This window comes from Trichechus manatus, unplaced genomic scaffold (assembly GCF_000243295.1).
Source record: "Trichechus manatus latirostris isolate Lorelei unplaced genomic scaffold, TriManLat1.0 scaffold00025, whole genome shotgun sequence".
In the NCBI taxonomy this organism is placed as follows: domain Eukaryota; kingdom Metazoa; phylum Chordata; class Mammalia; order Sirenia; family Trichechidae; genus Trichechus; species Trichechus manatus.
Window position 1 is genome coordinate 85,496 of NW_004443961.1, and position 22,948 is coordinate 108,443.

At 44.5% G+C, this 22,948-nt stretch overlaps 1 protein-coding gene across 3 annotated transcripts in view; it reads left to right on the forward strand.

Moving 5' to 3' along the window:
• DOCK8 (dedicator of cytokinesis 8) overlaps nucleotides 1-22,948 on the forward strand; it is a 227,026-nt gene that overhangs the window by 70,599 nt on the left and 133,479 nt on the right. For all 3 annotated transcript variants that reach the window (XM_004373530.2, XM_023728576.1, XM_023728577.1), the window contains 6 exons: nucleotides 1,815-1,886; nucleotides 10,411-10,534; nucleotides 14,500-14,712; nucleotides 16,065-16,150; nucleotides 18,300-18,366; nucleotides 20,371-20,520. In XM_004373530.2, coding sequence (XP_004373587.2) covers nucleotides 1,815-1,886; nucleotides 10,411-10,534; nucleotides 14,500-14,712; nucleotides 16,065-16,150; nucleotides 18,300-18,366; nucleotides 20,371-20,520 — 712 coding nt within the window. The remainder of the gene's footprint in view (nucleotides 1-1,814; nucleotides 1,887-10,410; nucleotides 10,535-14,499; nucleotides 14,713-16,064; nucleotides 16,151-18,299; nucleotides 18,367-20,370; nucleotides 20,521-22,948) is intronic.

The window sequence follows — 22,948 nt, forward strand, 5'->3', positions numbered from 1 at the left end:
AAGGACCAGCTGGTGGATTTGAACTGCCTACCTTTTGGTTAGCAGCTGAGCTCTTAACCACCGCGCCACTAGGGCTACATCAGTGCCTACCTGTTGCCATCAAGTCAATTCCAACTCATAATGACACTATAGAACAGAGTAGAACTGCCCCATAGGGTTTCCAAGGAGCGGCTGGTGGATTTGCTAGTGCGTAGTGAATGATATGTGTCAGCTGTCAATATTACCAGCTGCCATTGAGTGATTCTGACTCACTGCAACCCCATGTGTGTCCGAGTAGAACCGTGCTCCACAGGGTTTTCAATGGCTGATTTTTTGGAAGCAGACAGGCAGGACTTCCTTTAAAGTTGGCTGTAGGCGGACTCGAATCTCCAACCTTTAGGTTTGCGGCTAAGTGCGTTAACCGTCTGCACCCCCCAGGGACTCTGAACTACCGCATATATAGATTTTCTAATGTGCCAGTCACTCTTCTAAGCCCCTCACATACTGATTTATTTAATCCTTAGCACAATTCTGTAAGGTAGGCAGTCCGTTATTAATATCCCTACCTTAAGATGGAGAAACGGAGGCAAAGAGAGGCTGAGTGACTCGCGTAAAGTCCCAGAGCTGGTAAGTGATAGAACTGGGCTTTGGGCAGTCAGGGCCCAGAGGCCACCTCATTAACCTCTATGATGTCTTATCTAATGCTGTCAGCAATCCCACAGGTGGGTACTGCTCTGATCCCGATTTTATGAGCGAGAAAATGAAGACTTCTAGCATGTAGGCCTGTTTAACTCTAGTAGCAGCACGATTACAGGTGACAGCAAAAAGCTTTGCTGTTGTTGTGGGCCATCGAGTCAATTCTGACTCAGAGCAACCCTGTAAGACAGAGTAGAACTGCCCCACAGGATTTCCTAGGCTGTAATCTTTATGGGAGCAGATCGCCAGCAGAATATCTCAGAGTGATAACGGTAGGGCTTTGTTTTGCTGTGGAGCTGCTGGTGGGTTCCAACCACTGACCTTTTGGTTAGCAGCCGAGAGTTTAACCACTGTGCCACCAAGGCTCCTGTAAAAAGCTTTGCTACTGCGGGAAATTAGTTACTTCTGATTTCTAGACTCGGAAGCAGCAAAAGTACCTCTCATGCGGGCTCACATCTGAACAGGTATGACATGAACTACCTGATTTAATCATCTCCAATCCAAGCCAGCGCCTGCTAACTCCACAAAGAGGCAGGCAGCTGTACTTCTTCGTGACTTCCCAAAAGCAGAATATGCATGTCCTAACAAGGCTACCCATGAACATAAAATATTTCCAAATTACCCTTGGGAGAAGTATGTATTCATACTCCCTTTCTTTGTCTTGTATTTGATTGTGGCAAGTACGACCTGTCTTGTGTCAGAATGCCTTAAGGGACAGGTAATGTTTAACTCCGTTCTCTCTAATAAAGAAAACCCACAAAGCATAAAATGCCAGCATTTTGTCTCATCAAACTAAATTTCTTGTTGCCTCGGAAATACTTCAGAAGCTTGATAGAGCTTTGACATCATATTGCTGTCCTTGGACATGATAAGGGTAATTTTGCATTTTGGAGTCCCTGGGTTTTGCAAATGGTTAATGCCCTTGGCTGCAAGCCAAAACATTATAGGTTGGAGTCTACCCAGAGGTGCCTCGGAAGAAAGGCCTTACAATTTTTACTTCCCCCAGATCAGTCATTGAAAATCCTGTGGAGCACAGCTCTACTCTGACTCACGTGGGGTTGCCGTGAGTCGGAATTGACTCAATATGGTTTTTTTTGGATCAGTAATAACATGTTTTTATTTCATTTTCATCTCCTTAGGGTTGAACTGGATCCTCATGTCCGAGACTGTGTTCAGACCTATATTCGGGAGTGGCTAATCGTGAACCGGAAGTAAGTCACATTTTAACATAAAGGAGTAGAACCTTTTTGTTTCGTTTTCATTCGGATGAATTCCCTAAAGGGGAGAAAAAAATAAATGAATTGAAACTTGGCCTCAGATTCAAAAGTAACGTTTAAATTTGTGACCAAGAAATAAATTACCTAAAAAAAAAAGAAAGAAAGAAATTACCTGCTACCCTTCCAGTTAGAAGGGGCTTTCTCTCCTGGATTCGTGGAATGTTCTAGAACACTGTTCTCAGCGGTTTCCTGCCTCCACGCTACTGAGCTGAACAGCCCTTCCTCATGAGAAACATCTGTTGTTGTTAGCTGCCCTCGAGTGGGTTCCGACTCATAGCGACCCTGTAGGACAGAGTAGAACTGCCCCATAGGGTTTCCAAGGAGCAGCTGGTGGATTTGAACTGCCGACCTTCTGGTTGGCAGTCGAGTTCTTATCTATGCCACTGAAATTCTCAACCTGTACATGTGTATGTGCTGGGGGACTGGGTGGAGAGTGTCTAGAGAGAGGCAGGTATACCTCACTAGAGAAAGGTCTAGGAACCTTCGACAAGACCTGTGTAGTTTGAAGAAACCCCGCCCTTTTGAAATTCTGATAGGCTTGTACCTCCTACACTCTAGTAAGAATTACTGTTCTATGGGGTAAACGATTGTAATACAAAAGACTTTGGGGATTAGATTTTATCCAGCCCCTGGAAGTATGTCATGGAATTTATGCTGCTTTTTTTTTTTTTTTTTTTTTTTTGAGTAGTGTCATTATGTATAGTGTTTTCAGTAGCCAAGAAAGAGAGAACATAGCTTGTAAAAAGTAATTAAGAGAAGAGGAGTTTAGATGCTGATCCATCATCTTTCTAACGCGAACGGAAAACTAAGCCAGCCAGGCGGTCCATAAGATTCTGCTTTGCTCGTAAGACAAGACTCCAGAACAAGTTGTTCTCAAGCTTTTAGCTGTTATAATTAGAGGTACTTTCTGGCTACTAAGGTTCTAAAAAAATCTGAGAAGGAACAATAAATAGAAAGGTCCATTTCACTATATTTGGTTTTCAGATTTATTTTCTATTTGGGACACACACTTTTCCGTTCCCCATGGCAATGCAAGTCCGCTGGAATATTCTTTTTTCTCTATCTTGCACACGAAAGAAAGGAGGGAAGGGAGAGAGGGAGGGAGGAGGAAGAAAGAAGGGAGGAAGGAAGGAAAGAAAAGACTTTTTTTTAGAATACTCATTGTAGAAATTTTAGAGATTATAGGAAACAGAAGAAGATAGATGACCCCCGTTAACGTTTGGTGCATCGGCTTTGAGCTGTATTTCTTTGTATATATATTTGTAAATCAGGTTATAATACTGTTTTGTAGCACGCTTTTTCAATCTTCACAGAAGTGATGATTTTCTCTCTTCGCTATTACCGTATTTTTCGCAAATAATGCACCCACGTAGAGAACACACCCACAAATATGCCATGCATAACATGGAAAATAACATGGAAGGGGATTGTGCAGTAGGCGCAAAAATATAACACGTGTGTTATTTGCATAAAATACAGTACGTATTCTTCTTCAACATAATTTTAAATGGATGCATTCTATATTTGTACCAAAATGTATTCAATCATTTTTAATATTTAGGTGGTTCCCTGTTTTTCATCGTTTCAGTGTTATATCCAAATACTGCAACATCCTTTTAGCTAAAAGGATGCTATGGGCACACCTGTGATTTTTTTCCTTTGGAATAAATTTGTATGAGAGGAATGTCTGTTTCTAATGGTATGCACAGATTTAAGGATTTGGCAATAACATATCAGAAGGATTATTAACCATAGCCACATGAATTCTCAGGAATCTTAAAATTTCCAATTCTGTTTGTGGAAAAGGGTGACTTTCAGTGTTGATTTCCATTTTCTTTGATTATTAGATTGGACCTCTTTTTTTTAGGGTTGTATTTTCTTAATTGTGCTTTAGATGAAGGTTTACAGAGCAAATTAGTTTCTCATTAAACAATTAATACACATATTGTTTTGTGACATTGGTTGCCAGCCCCACGACATGTTAACATTCTCCCCTTCTCGACCTTGGGTTCCCCATTGCCAGCTTTCCTGTCCTTTCCTGCCTTCTCGTCCTTGCCCCTGGGCTGGTGTGCCCATTTAGTCTCCTTTTGTTTTATGAGCCTGTCTAATCTTTGGCTGAAGGATGAACCTCAGGAGTGACTTCAGTACTGAGTTGAAAGGGTGGGAGATTGGAACTCTTATGCACTGCTGGTGGGAATGTAAAATGGTGCAACCACTATAGAACACAATATGGTGTCTCCTTAAAAAACTGGAAATAGAAATACCATACGACCCTGCAGTCTCACTAAATATCATTAGTTATTAGGGAAATGCAAATCAAAACGAAAATGAGCTACCGTTTCACACCTCCTTAGATGGCTATAATCAATCAACCAGTCAATAAAGGGAAAACAACAAGTGTTTTCCAGGATGTAATGAAACTGGAACCCCTGTATATTGCTGATGGGAATGCAGAATGGTGCAGCCACTGTAAAAAAAAAACAGTTTAGGGGCTTCTGAAAAAGTTAAACATGGATTATCATATGACCCAGCAATTCTACTACTAGGTATATACTCAAAAGAATTGAAAGCAGGGACTCAAACAGATACTTCACACCAATGTTCATTCAGCACTATTCACAGTAGCCAAAAAGTGGAAACAACCTAAGTGTCCATCAACAGATGGATAAACAAAATGTCGTCCATCTATACAATGGAATATTACTCAGCCATAAAGAGAAAGGAAGTCCTGATACATGCTGTGACGTGGATATCTTTAAAAACTTTATGCTAAGTGAAATAAGTCAGACACAAAAAGACAAATATTGTACAATCCTATTTATACGAAAAATCTATAATAGGCAAATTCATAGAGATAGAAATAGATTAGGGGTTACCAGGGGCTGAGGAGAGGGAGGAATAAAGAGTTATTGGCGTTTCTGTTCAAGGTGATGAAGAAGGTTCAGAAATGGATAGTGGTGAAGGTTGCACAACATTGTGAATGTAATTGATATCACTGAATTGTACACTTTCAGATGCTTAAAATGGCAAATTTTATGTTACATATATTTTACCACAATATAGTTAAACAAGTAACAATACCAAGTGCTGACAAGGTAGTGGAGCAACTGGAATGCTCATGCATTGTGTTGGGAATGCAAAATTGTAAAGCCACTTTAGAAAAAAAAATTGGTAATTTCTTGTACAGTTAAATAGCACTTACCACGTTGTTGTTTTTTTGCTGTAGGGTCAGTTCTGACTCGTAGCGACCCCATGTGACAGAATAAAACTGCCCCAATAGGGTTTTCTAGGCTGTAACCTTTACAGGAGCAGATCAACAGGTCTTCTCTCCCATGGAGCCACTGGATAGGTTTGAACTGCCAACCTTTCAGTTAGCAGCCAAGCACTTAACCATTGCGCCACCTTAACCATACCACCCAGAAATCCCACTCCTAGTTATTTACCCCAGTAAGATAATAGACAAATTATGTGAGTCTATGTTCACATAATAACCTGTATGTAAATGTTTCCCAAACTGGAAACAGCCCAGAGTACTCAGTTGGGGCATAGATAAACTGTAGTACACCCATGCAATGGAACAGCACTCAGCAATAAAATGGAACGAGCTGTTGATACACACAACAGCATAGATGACCGTCATTATGAATAAATGGCATTATGCTAACTGAAAAAAGCAGCCAGACACAGGAGACCACATGTTGTATGATTCCGTGTATACGACCTTCTGGAAAAGGCAAAGCTGTAGAGACGGGGCCTGGGGTGAGAAAGTAGACTGCTAAGGGGCATGGGAGAATTTGGGGAGTGCTGGGACTGGACTAGATCTTCATGGGGTGGTGGTTGCATGACTGTTTACATGTGTCAAAAAAGACGGACGATAACTGTACCTCAAAAACAACGGATAGAAATCTAGGCTAGTGCCTGGCGTTAAGTAATGGCTTGTTAAGTGTAAAATCTACATCTCTGCCGTGGTTTATTGCACTGTTTTATAGCATGATCGTTTTCCTGGAGCAGGGTTTGTTAGTTGCCGTCGAGTAGATTCTGACTCATGGTGACCCCACGTGTGCAGAGTAGAACTGCTCCACAGGGTTTTCAAGGCTGTGACCTTTCAGAAGGAGGTTGCCAGGCCTGTCTCCTGTGATGCCTCTGGATGGATTTGAACTGCCAGCCTTTCAGCTAATAGCCCAGCGCTTAACCATTTGCACCACCCAGGGAGCTAGAGTAAATGGATTGAAATCCTGACTCCACCACTTACTTACTGTGTGATCCAAGGCAGATGATTTCTTTGTGCCTCAATTTTCTCATCAGGAGAATAGGAATTAGAACAGTACCAATGTAATGAGTTTTGTGTCCAAAAAATAAATTAACATGTGTAAAGTGTTTAGAATATTTCCTGGCATATGGTGATAACTCAATAAATATTAGCTACTGTTCGTGCTGTTTATTAAATAGAGTTAAAGAATATGGCTCAGTTGTCCCTGCCCAGTTGGCAAATAATTTAGGCCAGTTAGTAAGACATCCTATGCAGGGGAAAAAAAAATGAGACAACGCAACGTTGCTGAAAATTTCTTTTAATTTAATGATTCAGAGTAGATTTCACATCAAGGCATTTGTGTAGCCATGGAATAAAGATAACGTTTGAAAAATCATTAAGACTTACACTTTAGGTCTTACCTAGTTTCAATTCAACCTATCCAACCTATTTTTTTTTTCCAAGTGAAATAAGATCTGAAGGCTTCAGAAAAGGCCTTTATGTTAGCATGTCAAAGGAATCAACCCAAAACTCTACCCCATGTATTTTAATGCCCCATGGAAAAATACCCCTGGTAATTTGTATAACGGCTTTTCTCTGGAGGACCATGGTTAATGAAGCCGCTTTGCCTTCGATGAACATGTCTGTGTCATCCAGAACCAGGCAGTCAAAGACTGATTTATTTAGCTCTTTTATTTCCCCATTATCTCCTTGCTGATATTACATTTCTCTATCATATCTAGGGACTCACTTTTATATCCTTGCTGTCTGTGATAATGACTTTGGATCCCACTTAGGGGGCAGAGGAGCAGAGTAATGGGCAATTGTGTTCTCTCCCCCTCCCATAATTCTACAAGATATTTGCCACTCAAGTTTTATAATTGAGACTTTTAAATCAGACCAACCATGCTGCCCATGAAGGGTAGAGGCATGTTTTAGATTTTCTTGTTAACTCAACAGAGAAAGATTAAACGACAGAAAAACACAAAATACATGATCTCCTTTTAGGGGAAATTTATGTTCCTTCTTGACGTATTTGTCTGTATGACTTAGACTGAAAGGTTCTTTTCCCTTCTATCTTCATGTCTATGGCATCAACTTTGATGTCTGTGCTCTACAAATAATAGTAATACTCTCTCCGTGACTTTGGAAAATGATCCTTGGTCTAATGAGTAGAATGGTGTCGTGATTGCTTGTGTATCTCATCTTATTTCCATGTAGTTGGATAATTTTGTGTAGATTGAAATTTGGTGGCATCCTTTGCGTGACATTGCATATTTTAAGTATTATTTCCTCCGTCATTTTCTCTGAATGAACCAAAGGCTGATTAACTTCAGGACGTTCTTGAAGTCTTGGTGGAGGGCTGAACTCTTAAGTGGTGAGACTTGTTTATATGCTGTTTATTCTTGGAGTATTATCCACAGCGACAGTGAAAACATTTCATGAATGTCATGGGCAGCATCATAAAAGCCCATGGACTTTTTCATCCCAGATGATTAAGCTAATTCTGTGGGAAGGTCATGCTCAAGGAGAGCTGGGATATCAAGGAATGAGGTATCATCTGTTTTATGACTCCATCTTTTACTCCCAGTGAACTGGTAAACAATTAAAATTCAAACACATCAGTGCATATAATTCAGTTACTCCCAAAACACCATAAAAATGTCTCCCTGATCAATAATTGCTTATTATGACAAGCAGTGGTTGTGCTGGCTGTCAAGGTGCTTAGTGGTTTGCTTTCTAGAAGTCTGGAAAGCAAGCCAGTCTTGTCCATCTCTGTAGTTACGAGGAGCCAGCCAGCCGTGGACATCACTGAGCTGCTCTAGACCTGTCGTGCACACGCTCATAGTCACCACGAGTCCACGTCCATTAAGTCCCAACTGAAATGCCGAAACTCTAACAAAGCCTTCCCTGACCTGGCCGGCAGTGATTGATCTCTTCTCCCGATTTGCAAGTCATAACTGCTTGTATTTCTCTTTGAAGCTCTTGCCATGCTCTACATTAAATTGGAATCACTTGTCTGAATGGGATCGCCCCTGCTAAATACGTGAATTTTCTCACTTTATTTAGGACAGGGACTCCGTTAGACGTGGGATGCTTGTGTGTCCCTATCTGTTCCTCTTCAGCGCCTTAGTCTCGGAGAATGAGTGAAACCAGGCCCGGATAACTCCTCCCGCCATTTGCGTTCTGATTCCCCAGGCAGCCCTTCTAAATAGATACTCTCTCCCTGGGTGGTGCAAACAGTTAACACACTCGGCTACTTAACCTAAAGGTTGGAGGTCCGAGTCCACCCAGAGATGCCTCAGAAGAAAGAGCTGGCAATCTACTTCCAAAAAATCAGCCGTTGAAAACCCCGTGGAGCACAGTTCTACTCTGACACATATGGGGTCGCCATGAGTCGGAGTTGACTTGATGACAGCTGTTTTTCCACCTTGTTTGGGCTTCCTCTTCCCGTTCTTGGGCTACCCTGTCTCCCACCCCAGGCATGGATGGCTGCCTTGTTTTGATGCACCTTATGCCTTTAGGACCAATTTGTGTAGGAAGGGAAGAGGAAAAGGAATAGGAAAAATCATAGGGAACAAGCAAAAAGAAGAAGAACATGTGTTACTATCTCATCCTCACAATAGCCCTTTGCAATCAGCAGTGCTTCTCCCATTTCACACTTGAGGAAACTGTGGCTCCGAGAAGTTAAGTAACTGCCTGACCCACCACACTGCCTCTAACGAGAATGCTCTCACAGTATGTCTGGTCTCTGTGTTGTCCCCAAATGTACGAGAATCTGGAGAAAAGAAACGTCATTCTCCTGCGAAGCAATAGGTTGTGTTCATTTCATGAGTAGCTTGTCCACCACTTGGCCTACTTCCCCGTCTTCCTCTTGTCTCTGAAGAGGCTTGACGGGAACTTGGCCGTATTTGGCACAGATGCCAGGGTGGGGTACTGAGGCTGGGGCTTCTGTCACCAGGGGCGCCCAGCCAGGGATCTCGCTACCCACCACATCGTGGTTCCTGTTTTTGGTGGCTGGCAGTTGTGAAATGAGTCCTCTGTTCCTGCTTGCTAGCCCTTGTGCTCTGCTCCCAGCCACCTCTGCCCTAGCTGCCGCAGGCGGGGAGCTCTGCAACTTTCTGAGATTTTCAGTGGGGAAGTAGCCACGAAATCTAGAATGAGGAGGGGAAGTTTGCTCTGGTTTCAGACATACAAAGCTATGGAAGACGCCAGTCTGAATGCTTTCCAGAACAAAAATCCTGAGGCTGGTGTATATAGAGGTTAAAAAAAAAAAGCCCACTCATGGCGACCCCCTGTGTGTCAGAGTAGAATTGTGCTCCATCAGGTTTTCAATGGCTGATTTTTCAGAAGTTGATCACCAGGCCTTTCTTCCGAGGTGCCTCTGGGTGGACCCGGACCTCCAACCTTCTGGTTAGCAGCTGAGCGAGTTCACCATTTGCAGTACCCAGGGGATTCCATATATAGGTTAGAGTGTATATACTGTGAAGTGAACTTTTAATAATATCCTGTAACTAATTTTTTTAAATGAGGAATAGTACATGTGCTGATTTCTGTAGTTATTACTTGGCCACTTAGGTCAGTTACCTTTTCTAGAATGTTCTAATTTCATTCTCCAGGGGAACACGCTAGACATTATATTTTAATACCCTTTCCATAGCTACACGTTTTTTAAAACACAACTTTCACTAAAGTTCACAGAGTGTAGATCGAGAATGTCAGCAAAGATCTTTTGGTGGCTAAATCATTGATTTCTGCTTTTCCTTAACCATGCCCGTCCTTTTTTATTCATTTTGTAAGCACATTGCTGTGCAGATGAAATGCTTTCCTCTATTTTTATCTTCAAACGATCTTTATTTGCTGCTTCTGCACGCTGCTGGATTTATCCCAGCCTCTTACACGCTCTGGCTTGCAGCCAGATGCCCCCCAGCTGATTGGCCGCTCCCCTGGGTGGCGTCTTCCCAGGCCAGTCCTGCCTTTACTAACAGGCCAGCCGAGAGGCCAGCTTGTATCTTGTGACAACAGGGCCTTGTAGTAGCCCCGTTGCATAATGAGACGTGAGGATTTATAATTGGTCCTCTCTCTGCGAGCGCTTTCAGCCCCAAGTCCAGACTTAAGCCATTGCTTTCATGTTGCAGCTAATGGTTTTGCGGGTCTCTCTCTCATCTCTGTCTCTCTTTACAAATCGAATAATAACAACCATGGAAGAAACCAAGGAAGCCCAGAGACGTGCAGGTTTAAGAAGACTGGATCCCGCAAAGATTTTCACAAGACGCTGCAGAAGCAGACGTTTGAGTCGGAGACTTTGGAGTGCGCTGAACCCAGTGCTCAGGTACTTCGGTCTACACGGGGTCACCTGGCTTAGCTGGTACCTGCGGGGTTCTGCCCCGGGCAAGCTGTCGACTTGTTTTTAACTGGAATAAAGGATAGTCTCACAGAATGTTAGGAGAGGAAGAGAAACTCTGCCATCTGAGTCAGTGATACCTATTTCCTGAACTTGTTTATAGCTACAGAAACGGGTGTTCGCTGAAAACCCAGAAGCTCAGTAAGTAAAGTAGATGAAAGTGGAGAGGATCTAATTGATGGGGCGGGCACATCAGGCCCATCTCTATAACAATCCCTGCAGAAGCTCCGTGGGGTCCCGAAGGCAGGATGTTGTTGTTGGAGCCACTGGTGGATTCCAACTTCCAATTTTTGGGTTAGCAGCCCAGCACTTAACCACTGTGCCACCAAAAACCAAAAATCTGTTGCCGTTGAGTTGATTCCAACTCTTAGCAACCCTACAGGACAGAGTAGAACTACCCCACAGGGTTTCCAAGGCGATGATCTTTACTTTACGGAAGCAGACTGCCACATCTTTCTCCCATGGAGAGGCTGGTGGGTTTCAACCGCCGACCTTCTACTTAGTAGCTGAGTGCTTAACCACTGCACCACCAGGGCTTCAAAGTAACAACTGGGCGGTATTGTTGTTGGATGCTGTCCAGTCGATTTCCGACCCATAGGAACCCCATGTGATGGAGTAGAACTGCCCCATAGGGTTTTCTAGGCCGTAATCTTTATAGAAGCAGATCACCAGGTCTTTCTCCTACACGGAGTCACTGCCGACCTCTGCAGTTAGCAGCCAGGTGCTTAACCACTATGCTACCAGGCCTCTGCAGAGGAATTAAAAGCCAGGCTCTGAGGCCAGTCTGCCCTGGTTCTCTTTGCAGCTATGCCACATGCCAACACTATAACCTCAGGCAAGTTCCTTAGCCCCTTGTGCTCCCATTTCCCCCCCGGAAAACATGGTAATTATAGTAACTGGATTGTCCATCAAATCGATTCCACTTCTCAGGTTCAGCTCCACTTTGATTCTGACACCAACTGAGCAAGCTCAGTCGATCCAATTCCAATTCAGCTGCACCTGCAGCACTTCTTCCCTGACCCTGGCCACCCGGAGCTCTGTCAGACCTCACAAGCTAAAGGGCACTGTCCTCCAGACTGCCAGGTCAGACCAGGGCTTTGAACCGGTTCTTTCGGTTCAGTCATGGCTGATGAAGCAAAACCAGAACAGACCCTAATGTTTCCAATTTGGGTGCTCTGGGACGGTAACTGGAACAGGAAAAATCATGAGTCAAAGCCCTGGAATGGGAGACTCAGAAGAGGCATAGTGATGCAGGAGACTGGATTATTGGCAAGACTGCAGACAGCGACTAACATTCAAAGCAGTGCAGTATGCTGCCATCTCTGAGCAGGGCAGTACTGTTTCTGACTCTGCTCCAAATCCAAGGGGCAAGAGATTTGGTTGCTATGCAACATGTACACTGCCTTTGTTTTCTAAGAAGGCAATTAGCTTTCTAGCAGGGCTTTGAAGTGTAATTTTGTCCGTTCTGGTTTCCATTCTGGAGCGCCCAAATTATAAACATTAGGGCCCGTTCCGGTTTTGCTTCCTTGGCCATGACTGAACCGGGAAGAACCGGTTTGAAGCCCTGCTTTAGATGCCAGTTGCAAAATTGGGGGTCCCCAGGGCCCCCTCACCTCTGACCTGCTGGCTCCCACTGCTCACTCAGGTTCAGTAATTTACTAGAATGACGCACAGAACTGAGGGAGGGACTGTATTTAGGATTATAGTTTTTACTATAGCAAAAAGGATACAAATGAAGACACCCAGAGGGTGATGTCAGGAAGTGTTCCCTGTGCAGAGCTCCATGTCCCAAAAGGGGATGCACTACCTCCCATATGTATTGTTGATGTCTATCACCAACCAGGAAGCCCATGGGACTTCCACGTCCAGAGCCTTGATTGTTGTTGTTGGTTGCTTTCAAGTCAGTTCTGACTCATGGCGGCCCCATGTGTGCAGAATAGAACTGTGCTCTATAGGGTTTTCAAGGCTGCAAACCTTTGGAAGCAGATCCTCAGGTCTTTCTTCTGAGGTTCCTCTGGGTGGGTTCCAATCATCAGCCTTTCGGCCAATAGTCAAGTGCTTAACGGTTTGTGCCACCCAGGGACCCTGAGCCTTTATTAGGGCCTCATTATGTAGATATGGAGCCCTGATGGCGAAGTGGTTAAGAGCTTGGCTGCTAACCAAAAGGTCAGGAGTTCAAATCCACCAGCCGCTCCTTGGAAACCCTGTGGGGGCAGTTCTACTCTGCCCTATTGGGTCGCTGTGAGTTGGAACGGACTCGATGGCAACGGGTTTTGTTGGGTTATGTAGACATGATTGACCGAATCGCCCCTCTACCTTCCCCTGAGGCCAGGCTGATATCATGAGGGAAGAGGTTGGAGTTATCGGAACCTAGAATCTCAGAAGAGAGGAGGAGGCACATCCAAGGAGGAGGAATTGCCCTGTTGGTATTGGTACCTCCAAGGCAAGTGCCAAAAGCAGTTCAATTCATTTTCCCCAAGCACTTACGAATTCTAAGCCAGACAAAAGTATTAATAATTTAGGTATTAACATTGATTATTGCTAGCACATTCAGTTTAGGTCAAATTTATGATCTAGTAGATTAGCACTTGTATGAGTAGATACATGCCACAAAAATAAGTGTGTAGTGTGTAAAAATGTGCAATAGCACGTCCACTTAGTAAGGCTTCAAGAATAGCATGTTAGTGTAAATTGTATAGATGTTTACAATTGATCCACCTATATTCTTAGAGCATATTGAATATAGTTATTTGTTCTTTGCCAAATCTTCGGTTAGGTATGCCATTTCCCAGTACCAAGACATTCCCAAGAGAACAAGTCTACTATATGACTGATTTAAGTTGAGTTTTTTAAAGACACATTCCAGCTAAAAGAGGATACTGCTGAAAGAACTAATGCCCCCCTCCCACTTTCCTTCTCCTTTTTCAGGGGTGGGGAGGTGCTTGTTCCGGTAAGAGTTACTGAAGTCCTGTAGGGAAGATTCCCCAAGCCGCCTCTCTGTCTTCGCTGTTGTTGTTAGGTGTCATCAAGTCGGTTCCGACCCATAGCGACCCTACGCACCGCAGGACAAAACACTGCCCGGTCCTGCACCATCCTCACAATTGTTATACTTGAGCCCATCGTTGCAGACACTGTGTCAGTCCATCTCGTTGAGGGTCCTCTTCTTTTCTGCTGACCCTCTTCATTACCAAGCATGATGTCCTTCTCCAGGGACTGGTCCCTTCCTGTCTTTGGAAGCATAATATTCAGCTTTAGGGTTTATATAAGGTTTAATTTGGAAGGGTCCTCAGTGGTGATCTTACAGTTTGGAAACCAAGTTCAGGAGTTGAGGTTAGCATGGGGTCTCTTCCTGCTCAGTTCAGCCTCTTTATCTTTCTTGCCCCCTACTCCCTCTCTACCTACTTGAGCATGAGACATGAGCATGGTTGATAAGACACTTGGCTGCTAACCTCCAGAGAAGAACAAGGCCCAAACTCATTGGAACACAGTGCTGTTTTCAAATGTTTCCTCAAAGACTGGCTTCCGTGCATCCAAGGAGTACCAAACCAAACCAAACCCTTTGCCATCAAGTCGATTCCAACTCATAGTGACTCTATAGGACAGAGTAGAACTGCCCCATAGGGTTTCCAAGGAGCGCCTGGTGGATTCGAACTGCTGACCTTTTGGTTAGCAGCCAAGCTCTTAACCACTGTGCCATCAGGGCCCCATCTGAAGAATAGGAAGGAGATACTTCATTTTGGGATAGTCAGGCCCACAAGTGAAGGCATCATTCTTGTCAGACTGCTTGAGGCCTTAGATGCTGTAGACCCAAGTTGAAGCAGTCTTGGGACATCCTAGACCCCTAGTCTTCATTTTCCACCCGCTCTCTCACAAAGGTGTGCCTTCTCGCACAGACAGGCCCCCGCAGCTTGCGCGTGCTGTGTGACGTGTCCGGGAAAGGCCCTGTCACCGCCTGTGACTTCGACCTCCGCAGCCTGCAGCCTGACCAGCGGCTGGAGAACCTCCTACAGCATATCAGTGTGGAGGACTTTGAGCGGCAGAATGAGGAGGCCCGGAGGACCAACCGGCAGGCCGAGCTCTTTGCCCTCTACCCGTCGGTGGACGAGGTGGGTACACGTCTCAGGCTGGGGCATGTCGGGGGAGACACCAAGAGTCGGAGGGAAAATAGTCATTCTTTAGCACCGTCTCAAAGTCCATGATGTCAAGAGGCTTAATTGTGTGATCTCTGTTGTAATGGTGTGCCATTGAGTCAATTTTGATGTATGGTGACCCCATGTAACAGAATAGATCTGCCCCCCAGAGTTTTCTAGGCTATCATCTTTACAGGAGCAGGTTGCCAGGCCTTTCTTTTGAGGCGCCTGCTGGGTGGGTTCCAACTGCCGGCCATTCAGTTAGCAGCCAAGCATAGAACTATTTGTACCACCTAGGGACCTTGTCTTTGTGCAGAGGAATACAGTGCAGGTGCAGTGGTAGTTCCAATTTAAGGGTTAGAAGTTACAGTTGTTGTTACTGCCATCTCTGATTCGTGGCAACCCTTGTACAACGTAACACAACTTTGCTTGTGATCCATAGGGTCTTCACTGGCTAATTTTCCAAAGTAGATCACCAGGCCTTTCCTCCTAGTCTGTCTTAGTATGAAAGCTCCACTGAAACCTGTCCCCCATGGGTGACCCTGCAGGTATTTGAAATATTGGTGGCCTAGCTTCCAGCATCCCAGCAACGCGCAAACCACCACGGTACGACACACTGTCAGACGGGTGGTAGAAGAGTTACAATAAGGACTTGATATAGCTCTTGAAGTCATTAGTCCCTGTGTGGCAAAATAGGCAGGCATGTCTTTTAATTTGTCATTACTAGACTTTTCTATACTTAGAATTTCAGAGAGTTCAAGTCGGGCGTGCCTATATAGAATCTGTAACTTCAACCCCAAATCTCTATCATCTATTAAAGAAAACAATGAACAGAGAAAGAGACTCTCTCATAGCATTGAAGGTTTCTAGCCTGAAGTGAACTTTTCAGAATGAGATCTCAGATACGAAACTCACATGTTTACTAGTCATGCTCACTGGCAGGAGAAATAGTCCGAATGTGTACTTGGAGCAGGCAAAAAAAAAAAAAAATCAACAATAGGTATAAGATTTTGCAATGCCATCTGGTGGATGTTACTAAGTCATATCCACTTTCCCGTTTCCTTCCTTCCTCCCTCAGTCTCTTTGTCTTAGGTGCTTGGGTTTCCGAAAGGAGAAAAGGTTTGGTATAAATGCTGGCTCAGACGGTTGGGGGTTGGAGAACAAAGTCTCTTGTAAAAGTCGGGGTGTTATTCTGACATTAGAAATAAGCAAATGCAAGTTGACTAGGGCAGTGGGGGTGGCCTTCCCTCCCCTGAGTTAAGTCCAACTGGGCACCCACCCCTCCAGGAAATTCACTCATGATCTCTTTGCAATGTGAATAATAACAGGAGGATGCTGTGGAAATACGTCCGGTACCGGAATGTCCTAAGGAACATCTGGGCAATAGAATACTGGTCAAGTTGCTGACCCTGAAGTAAGTATCAGTAACACACCAGACACAACATTGCGATTCATCTTGCCTTTTAGATACAAACTGTGTCTGTATCGTCAGAGCTTGAATGATATTATTAATTATTGTAAAATTATTATTTTGACTTATTTGTAAAATAATTTATTCTATTTCCTGTTGCTGTTCTTGAGAAAATTACCCAGCAGAACATACACTGATCCAGCCATCTGTACATGCACAGTTCCGTGACACTGATTACATTCGTCCAGTTGTGCAGCCATTCTCACCCTCCTTTTCCAAGTTGTCCCTCCTCCATTAACATAAACTCACGGCCCCCAAGCTTCCTGTCTTAACCTTTCAAGTTGCTGTTGTCAATTGAATCCCATATAGAAGATTCTTTAAAAGAACACAGATGTCAAGGCAGACATTCTGTACTAGTTAAGCTAAACTATTGTGGGGCTTTCGAAGACTTCAGGGGATAGTTTTGGTTTAGGGTTTAAGGTAAAATTATCTCAGGATGACAGCTTCAGGGGTCACCCGTCCCCCATGCCAGTGCCCTGTTAACAGTGACAGAGTGGAGAGCACGTCCTTCAGGAAGGTGACACCGTTGTCAGGCACTCTCCCTGCCCCCGCAGGATGCCCGGCCAGGCCGAGTTTAAATGCAGTGAGAACTCTGCTGTTAGGAATGGTGGAATGCTCTCCTGTGATGCTTGTCACCTGGCCTTCTAGACCTTTCCAACCAACAAGCCATGGGCAAACATGGCCCGTTAAGATACACATGTGCAATTAAAAAAAAACAAATTGACTCACTTGGATTTCTCTTAATGGAAATGGTCAAGTGCAGTTTCTAGTGATTTTTGCCCCCGACTTCCAAGAGCGAAATGAAGTAGAATTGAGGTATTGCCTAGGGCACCAGGCCTGCTGGAAAACCAGTTGCCGTAGAGTCGATTCTGACTCATGGCGACCCCACGTGGGTCTTAAATAGTGTCCATAGCCACAGTTACCTGCAGGAGGCGCGATGACCAAAGATAAGGTCCTACAACTTTGAGAAGACTGGATAAAAGAAAGAGAATTCTTATGATAAACCTAGAATGTTAAAAATATGAATAGAAAAGATTTAGCAGTAGTGTTAAAGACACACATTTTCCCATTGACGTTAATATGCAGGATTCTATTTATAATCCTATAGGTTTTATCATCAGGGAATTTTTAAAAACTCATTGAGATATATGAATGTCTGTGTTTTGCTTTTGAGAAATATCTAAAGCTTGAAGGATACAGAAAGAATTAAGCCTGGTGTGATTTTGCAAATGTTTGTAGCGGCAAGGAAAAAAAAAGACAACGAAAGTATTTTTCTAAGTTTAAGGGAGGGAGAAAGTCTTTTAATTTAAAACCTAGTGCCATCTTATGTTTGGAGGGGTCCTCTGGGTGGTGAGTCCTCAGTGTGCATAAGACTGACCCAGGGAACTTGCTTGAAATACAGGTTTGGGGAGGCCTCCCTCTGCACCCCCCGCCCCAAGAGATCCTAGTTCACTTAGGTCCTGGGTGCAAACCAAGACACTGCCTTTGACAAACTCTTTGGGAGTTAGTCCCAAGAATTTATTGGAAGAATGTACCATCCATCATGATCTCAACTGATGATGAATTTTCCATGAGCCTCCTATATTTCTTAACCAATATCCCAGTAAAAAAAACAAACCCACTGCCATCGAATCAACTCCCTGGTGGTGCAATGGTTAAACTATTCAGCTGCGTTAGGTCAGCAGTAAGAACCCACCAGCTGCTCCTGGGAGAAAGATGTGGTAGTCGGTTTCCGTAAAGAGTACAGCCTTGGAAACCGTATGGGGCAGTTCTACTCAATATGCCAATGTGATTCTCACAGAGCCCTGGTGGTGCAGTGGTTAAGCCTTTGGCTGCTAATCAAAAGGTTGGCAGTTCAAATCCACCAGCTGTTCCTTGGAAACCCTATGGGGCAGTTCTACTCTGTCCTATAGGGTTGCTATGAGTCAGAATCGACTCAATGGCAGTGGGTTTGGTTTGTTTATTTTGTGATCCTCACATGCATGGAGTTATCCAGACACGTCTGCATTTTTAACCATTTCCTATGTCCAGGTACTTTCAGAAAACTCAAAATTAGCGGAGTTAGAACCTTATTTCTCTCTTTCTGTCCCAGGTTTGAGATTGAAGTTGAGCCTCTGTTTGCCAGCATTGCCCTCTATGACGTTAAGGAAAGGAGAAAGGTAAGCACCCATAGCCCTGAAAGAGCCAGAGAATAGCCCATCTGCGAGGTACACAGACCATCCGTGATTCTCGGCTTCCTGTTTGTAAATCTCACTTCTGTGCAGCGAAACATCTCAGATTTGAAAGCACATGACCTTTGATGGGTCCAGTTCTGTTGCCTTTGCAATTTTTGAGCGGATGATCTGGGCACGTGGGTCACGTATGTTCTTTGCAGAATCTTTAAGGGAAAGATCGGCTGGAGGTGGTGGCTGGGTTGGGATACGGAGAGAAATGAAACAGTTGTCACATGGGGTCTTGGGCGTAAACAAAGCAGTTTAAATACCTTTTTGACAAGCTGGGGTATGCACGGAATGTTTCCTCACCTTGAGTGCGTTTTGCACTGTGAAATAAGCTCATCGTTAATGCAAAGCATCTTGGTGGTAAAGATCTTCATCCGCCACTGGTGAAGACCTCAGCAAGCGTAATGTGCTTTTAAGTGAAAAGGATTCAGTGACCCATGAATCCTTTTGGGTGTTTTTGTGGTTAGTCATTTTGTAACACTTAAAGAGGAAGACCCTTGACGAGATGGACTGACACAGTGGCCGCAACAACGGGCTCCAACATGGCAACGATAGTGAGCCTGGTGCAGGACCGGGCGGTGTTTCGTTCTGTTGGACATGGGGTCGCTGTGAGTTAGAAGTGAGTCAACAGCAAATGACAACAACAAAGGAGAAAAAACAGCAAAACCAGAGCTGGATGTTTCAGCCCCTCTTTACCCATCGCCATTGTGGATTTACGGAAACACGTGTCTCTTGAGTGAATATTAAAAACCACTGAGATTCCTATTAGGGTAGGCTGATGGCTGTAACAAACAGACCCCCGAATTCGGCGGTTTAAAGCAGTGATTCTCAAACTGTAACACATATCAGAATACCGTATGTTGTCGTTGGGTGCCGTCAAGTCGATTCTGACTCATAGCGACCCCATGTGACAGAGCAGAACTGCCCCATAGGGTTTTCTAGGCTGTGATCTTTACAAGAGCAGATTGCCAGGTCTTTCTCCCTCAGAGCCACTGGATGGATTTGAACTGCCAGCTTTTTGGTTAGCAGCTAGTTAGCCACAGAGCTCTTAACTGTTGCACCACCAGGGCCCCTCAGAATACTTTGTGTGTACATACATATATATATATGTGTGTGTATATATATAAAACCCCGTTGCCATTGAATCAATTCCGACTCACAGCGACCCTATAGGACAGAGTAGAACTGCCCCATAGAGTTTTCAAAGAGCTCTACAGTGGATTTGAACCACTAACCTTTTGGCTAGCAGCCCGAGCTCTTACCCACTGCACCACCAGGGCTCCGAATACCCGATAGGGCTTAGTAAATCACAGATTGCTGGGCCTCACCTGCAGAGTTCTTGATTCAGCAGGTCTGAGTCCCTGGGTGGTGCAAACCGGTAAGCACTTGACTCCTAACCTAAAGTTTGGCAGTTCAAACCCGCCCAGAGGCCCCTCGGAAGGAAGGCCTGGTGATCTGCTTCTGGAAGATCACACCTTTGAAAACCTTGTGGAGTGCAGTGCTGCCCTGACACACATGGGGTTGCTGGGAGTTGGAATCAACTCCATGGCAACTGGTTTGGCTGGTTTTGGTCTGGGTGGGGCCTGGGAATCTATGTTTCTAGCAAGCTCTCAAGTGATGTTGATGCTGCTGGTCTGGGCTTTTGCTTACAGAACAAGAAGTTTCTGTCTTTGTTCTTTGACCTCGTTGGCACTCAGGAAATACTGGCTGGAGAATAAAAATTTAAATGTTTCGGGGAGTATCTCTCAAATAGCTTTCACGTGTCTAGAAATTGTGGCAAAATACCAGATTTTCTAGCAGCAGCTCAGCATACACCATGTCCTTAATTACACCCATTCCTCGGTTGAAATGTTTTTGTGTTTTCTGTACTCCTTTTTCTCCCCCATGTTTAGACCATGAGGACAGCAGTTCTGACTTACTGTGCACTTTGCTGCTCGTTTACAGATCTCAGAAAATTTCCACTGTGACCTGAACTCGGACCAGTTCAAAGGTTTTCTGCGAGCTCACACCCCCTCAGTGGCCGCTTCGAGCCAGGCGAGATCTGCAGTGTTCTCTGTCACCTACCCCTCCTCAGACATCTACCTGGTCGTCAAGGTAGTGAAACACCATCTGAGTTGTATATTCTCATGCTCGCATGGCCGCGTCATCTCTAGCTCGTGTTTGGGGTGAGAGAGACATCAGACAGTGCCTGCTTGTCTTCTGTGAGGTTCTATTTGTTTCCTTCTCAACTGCCCTCTTTCCTCCCCAATACGAGAAAATTCTGTGCCAGATGCTGGAAAGACAGTGCATTTTGGACTCACTCAGCCCTAGGTTTGAATCCCAGTTTTGCAACTTAGTAGTGATATGACTTTGGGCAATTACCTAACCTTTCTGAGACTTAGTTTCCTCATCTGTAAAATGGGGGTAATAACACCGATCTCAAAGAGTAGTTGTGGAGAAATTGGAACCTTCTCATCCATTGCTGGTGGGAATGTAAAATGGTGTAGCTGCTGTGGAAAACAGTTTGGCGGTTCCTCAAAAAGTTAAAACATAGAATCGCCATTTAAAAAAAAAAAAACCAAACCCATTGCCATCAAGTCGATTCCGACTCATAGAGACCTTATAGGACAGAGCATAACTGCCCCATAGGGTTTCTAAGGAGTGGTTGGTGGATTCAAACTGCCAGCCTTTTGGTTAGCAGCCCAGCTTTTAACCACTGCGCCACTAGGGCTCCAGAATCACCCTATGACCCAGCAATTCCGCTGCTAGGTCGATACCAAACCAATCAAAAACAGAGACTCAAACAGGTTCTTGGACACCCATGTTCGCTGCAGCACTATTCGTGGTAGCCAAAAGGCAGAAACAGCGTAAGTGTCCTTCAGCAGATAAATGGATAAACAAAATGGGATGCATGTGGACAATGGAACCTTATTCATCCATAAAGAGACATGAAGTCCCAGTACATTTAGGACATGGATGAACCTTGAAAACATTACGTTGAGTGAAATCAGCCAGACTCAGGAGAACAAATATCGTATGTGACCACTTACATGAAATATCTAGAATAGACAAGTGTATAGAGACCAAAGTTTACTAGTGCTACAGGGGCAGGAGGGAGGGAGAAAGGGGAGTTGTGGTGGAAGAAACACTGAGGGTCTGTTGTTAATGGTGATTAAAAGATAATCTGGAAATGGATAGTGGTGATGGCTGCACAAATGGGGAACATAATTAACACCACTGAATGATACACGAAGAAAGATGGAAATAGCAAATGTTTTGTTATATATGTTTTTACCACAATAAAAAAAAGTCTCAAGAAAAAAAATGTATCAATATAGAGAATACCAAACCAAAGCAAATCTGTTGCCTTCGAGTCAATTCCAAGTCAAAGCGACCCTATAGCAACCCTATAGGACAGAATAGAACTGCCCCACAGGGTTTCCAAGGCTGTGATCTTTACAGAGCGCTTAACCACTGCACCACTAGGGCTCCAAATATAGAGAATAGGAGTGATAAAGCAAATGGGAGAAAATGTTAGCAATTAGTGAATAAACAAGCTATTCTTACAACTACTCCAAAGTCTGAGATTATTTTAAAGTAAGAAGTTAAAAAAAACTTGCCAGGTGATTCTGACGTGACTCTAAGGAAGAACACGCGTTTCAGCAGACACGCCTTTTACACGTAAACCTTGGAGGATGTATGGGGGCTCTTGGATCAGCTGCAGCTCCTCAGGAAGTACCTGGGTCACCCGCCCAACGCAGTGAAGGGAGTAGTGTCTGCTGGTCTGGTGGGATCTAGACTCTTCTCTTCCAGATCCTGGGGACCCCTCTCCTCTGGGTTCCTCACTACACACTAGGAGTCCTCCAAGCCACGGCCTTCCCATTTCTTGCTTCAAGGTCCTGGTTAGAAAGTTCCTAGCCTCTGTTCAGAGTTCGTTTTTAAAGACCATGTCTTTACCTATTGACATCGTGGAAAACTGAGCTTCCCTCCGACTTGCTCTACAAGCTCCTTGACCACGAGCCTCAGGAGAAGAGGACCGTGTTCATCTTGTTTACCTGCTTCTCTCCTCAGCAGCTACCACACAATTTTCAAATGAGTGAGTGAGTGAATGGTGCTGACTAGCGGGGATATTGGGGAGTCTCTAGCTCAAGTAAGGGGCCCTGGTGACGCAATGGTTAGGTGCTTGGCTGCTGACTAAAAGGTCAGAGGTTCGAACCCACCAGCCACTCCACGGAGAAAAGACCTGGCAGTCGGCTCCTGTAAAGATTACAGCCTTGGAAACCCTATGGGGCAGTTGTGCTCTGTCATACGGGGTCGCTCTGAGTCGGAATCAACTTGACGGCAATGGATTTTTTGGTGGGCTAGCTCCAAGGCTATGTGTCGGTTCTCAACTGGGTGTGTATCTCGGGGGTGGGGGCTGGGGGGTCAGCCTTCTCTTCATGCTGTGACAATGGGAGGTGAATTCCATGTCTGTTCTGAGGAGATCCTTCCTTCTGGAGTCCTCCCTGAAGTTGATGTCCACTGAGTAGCCCCATGCTCTGTT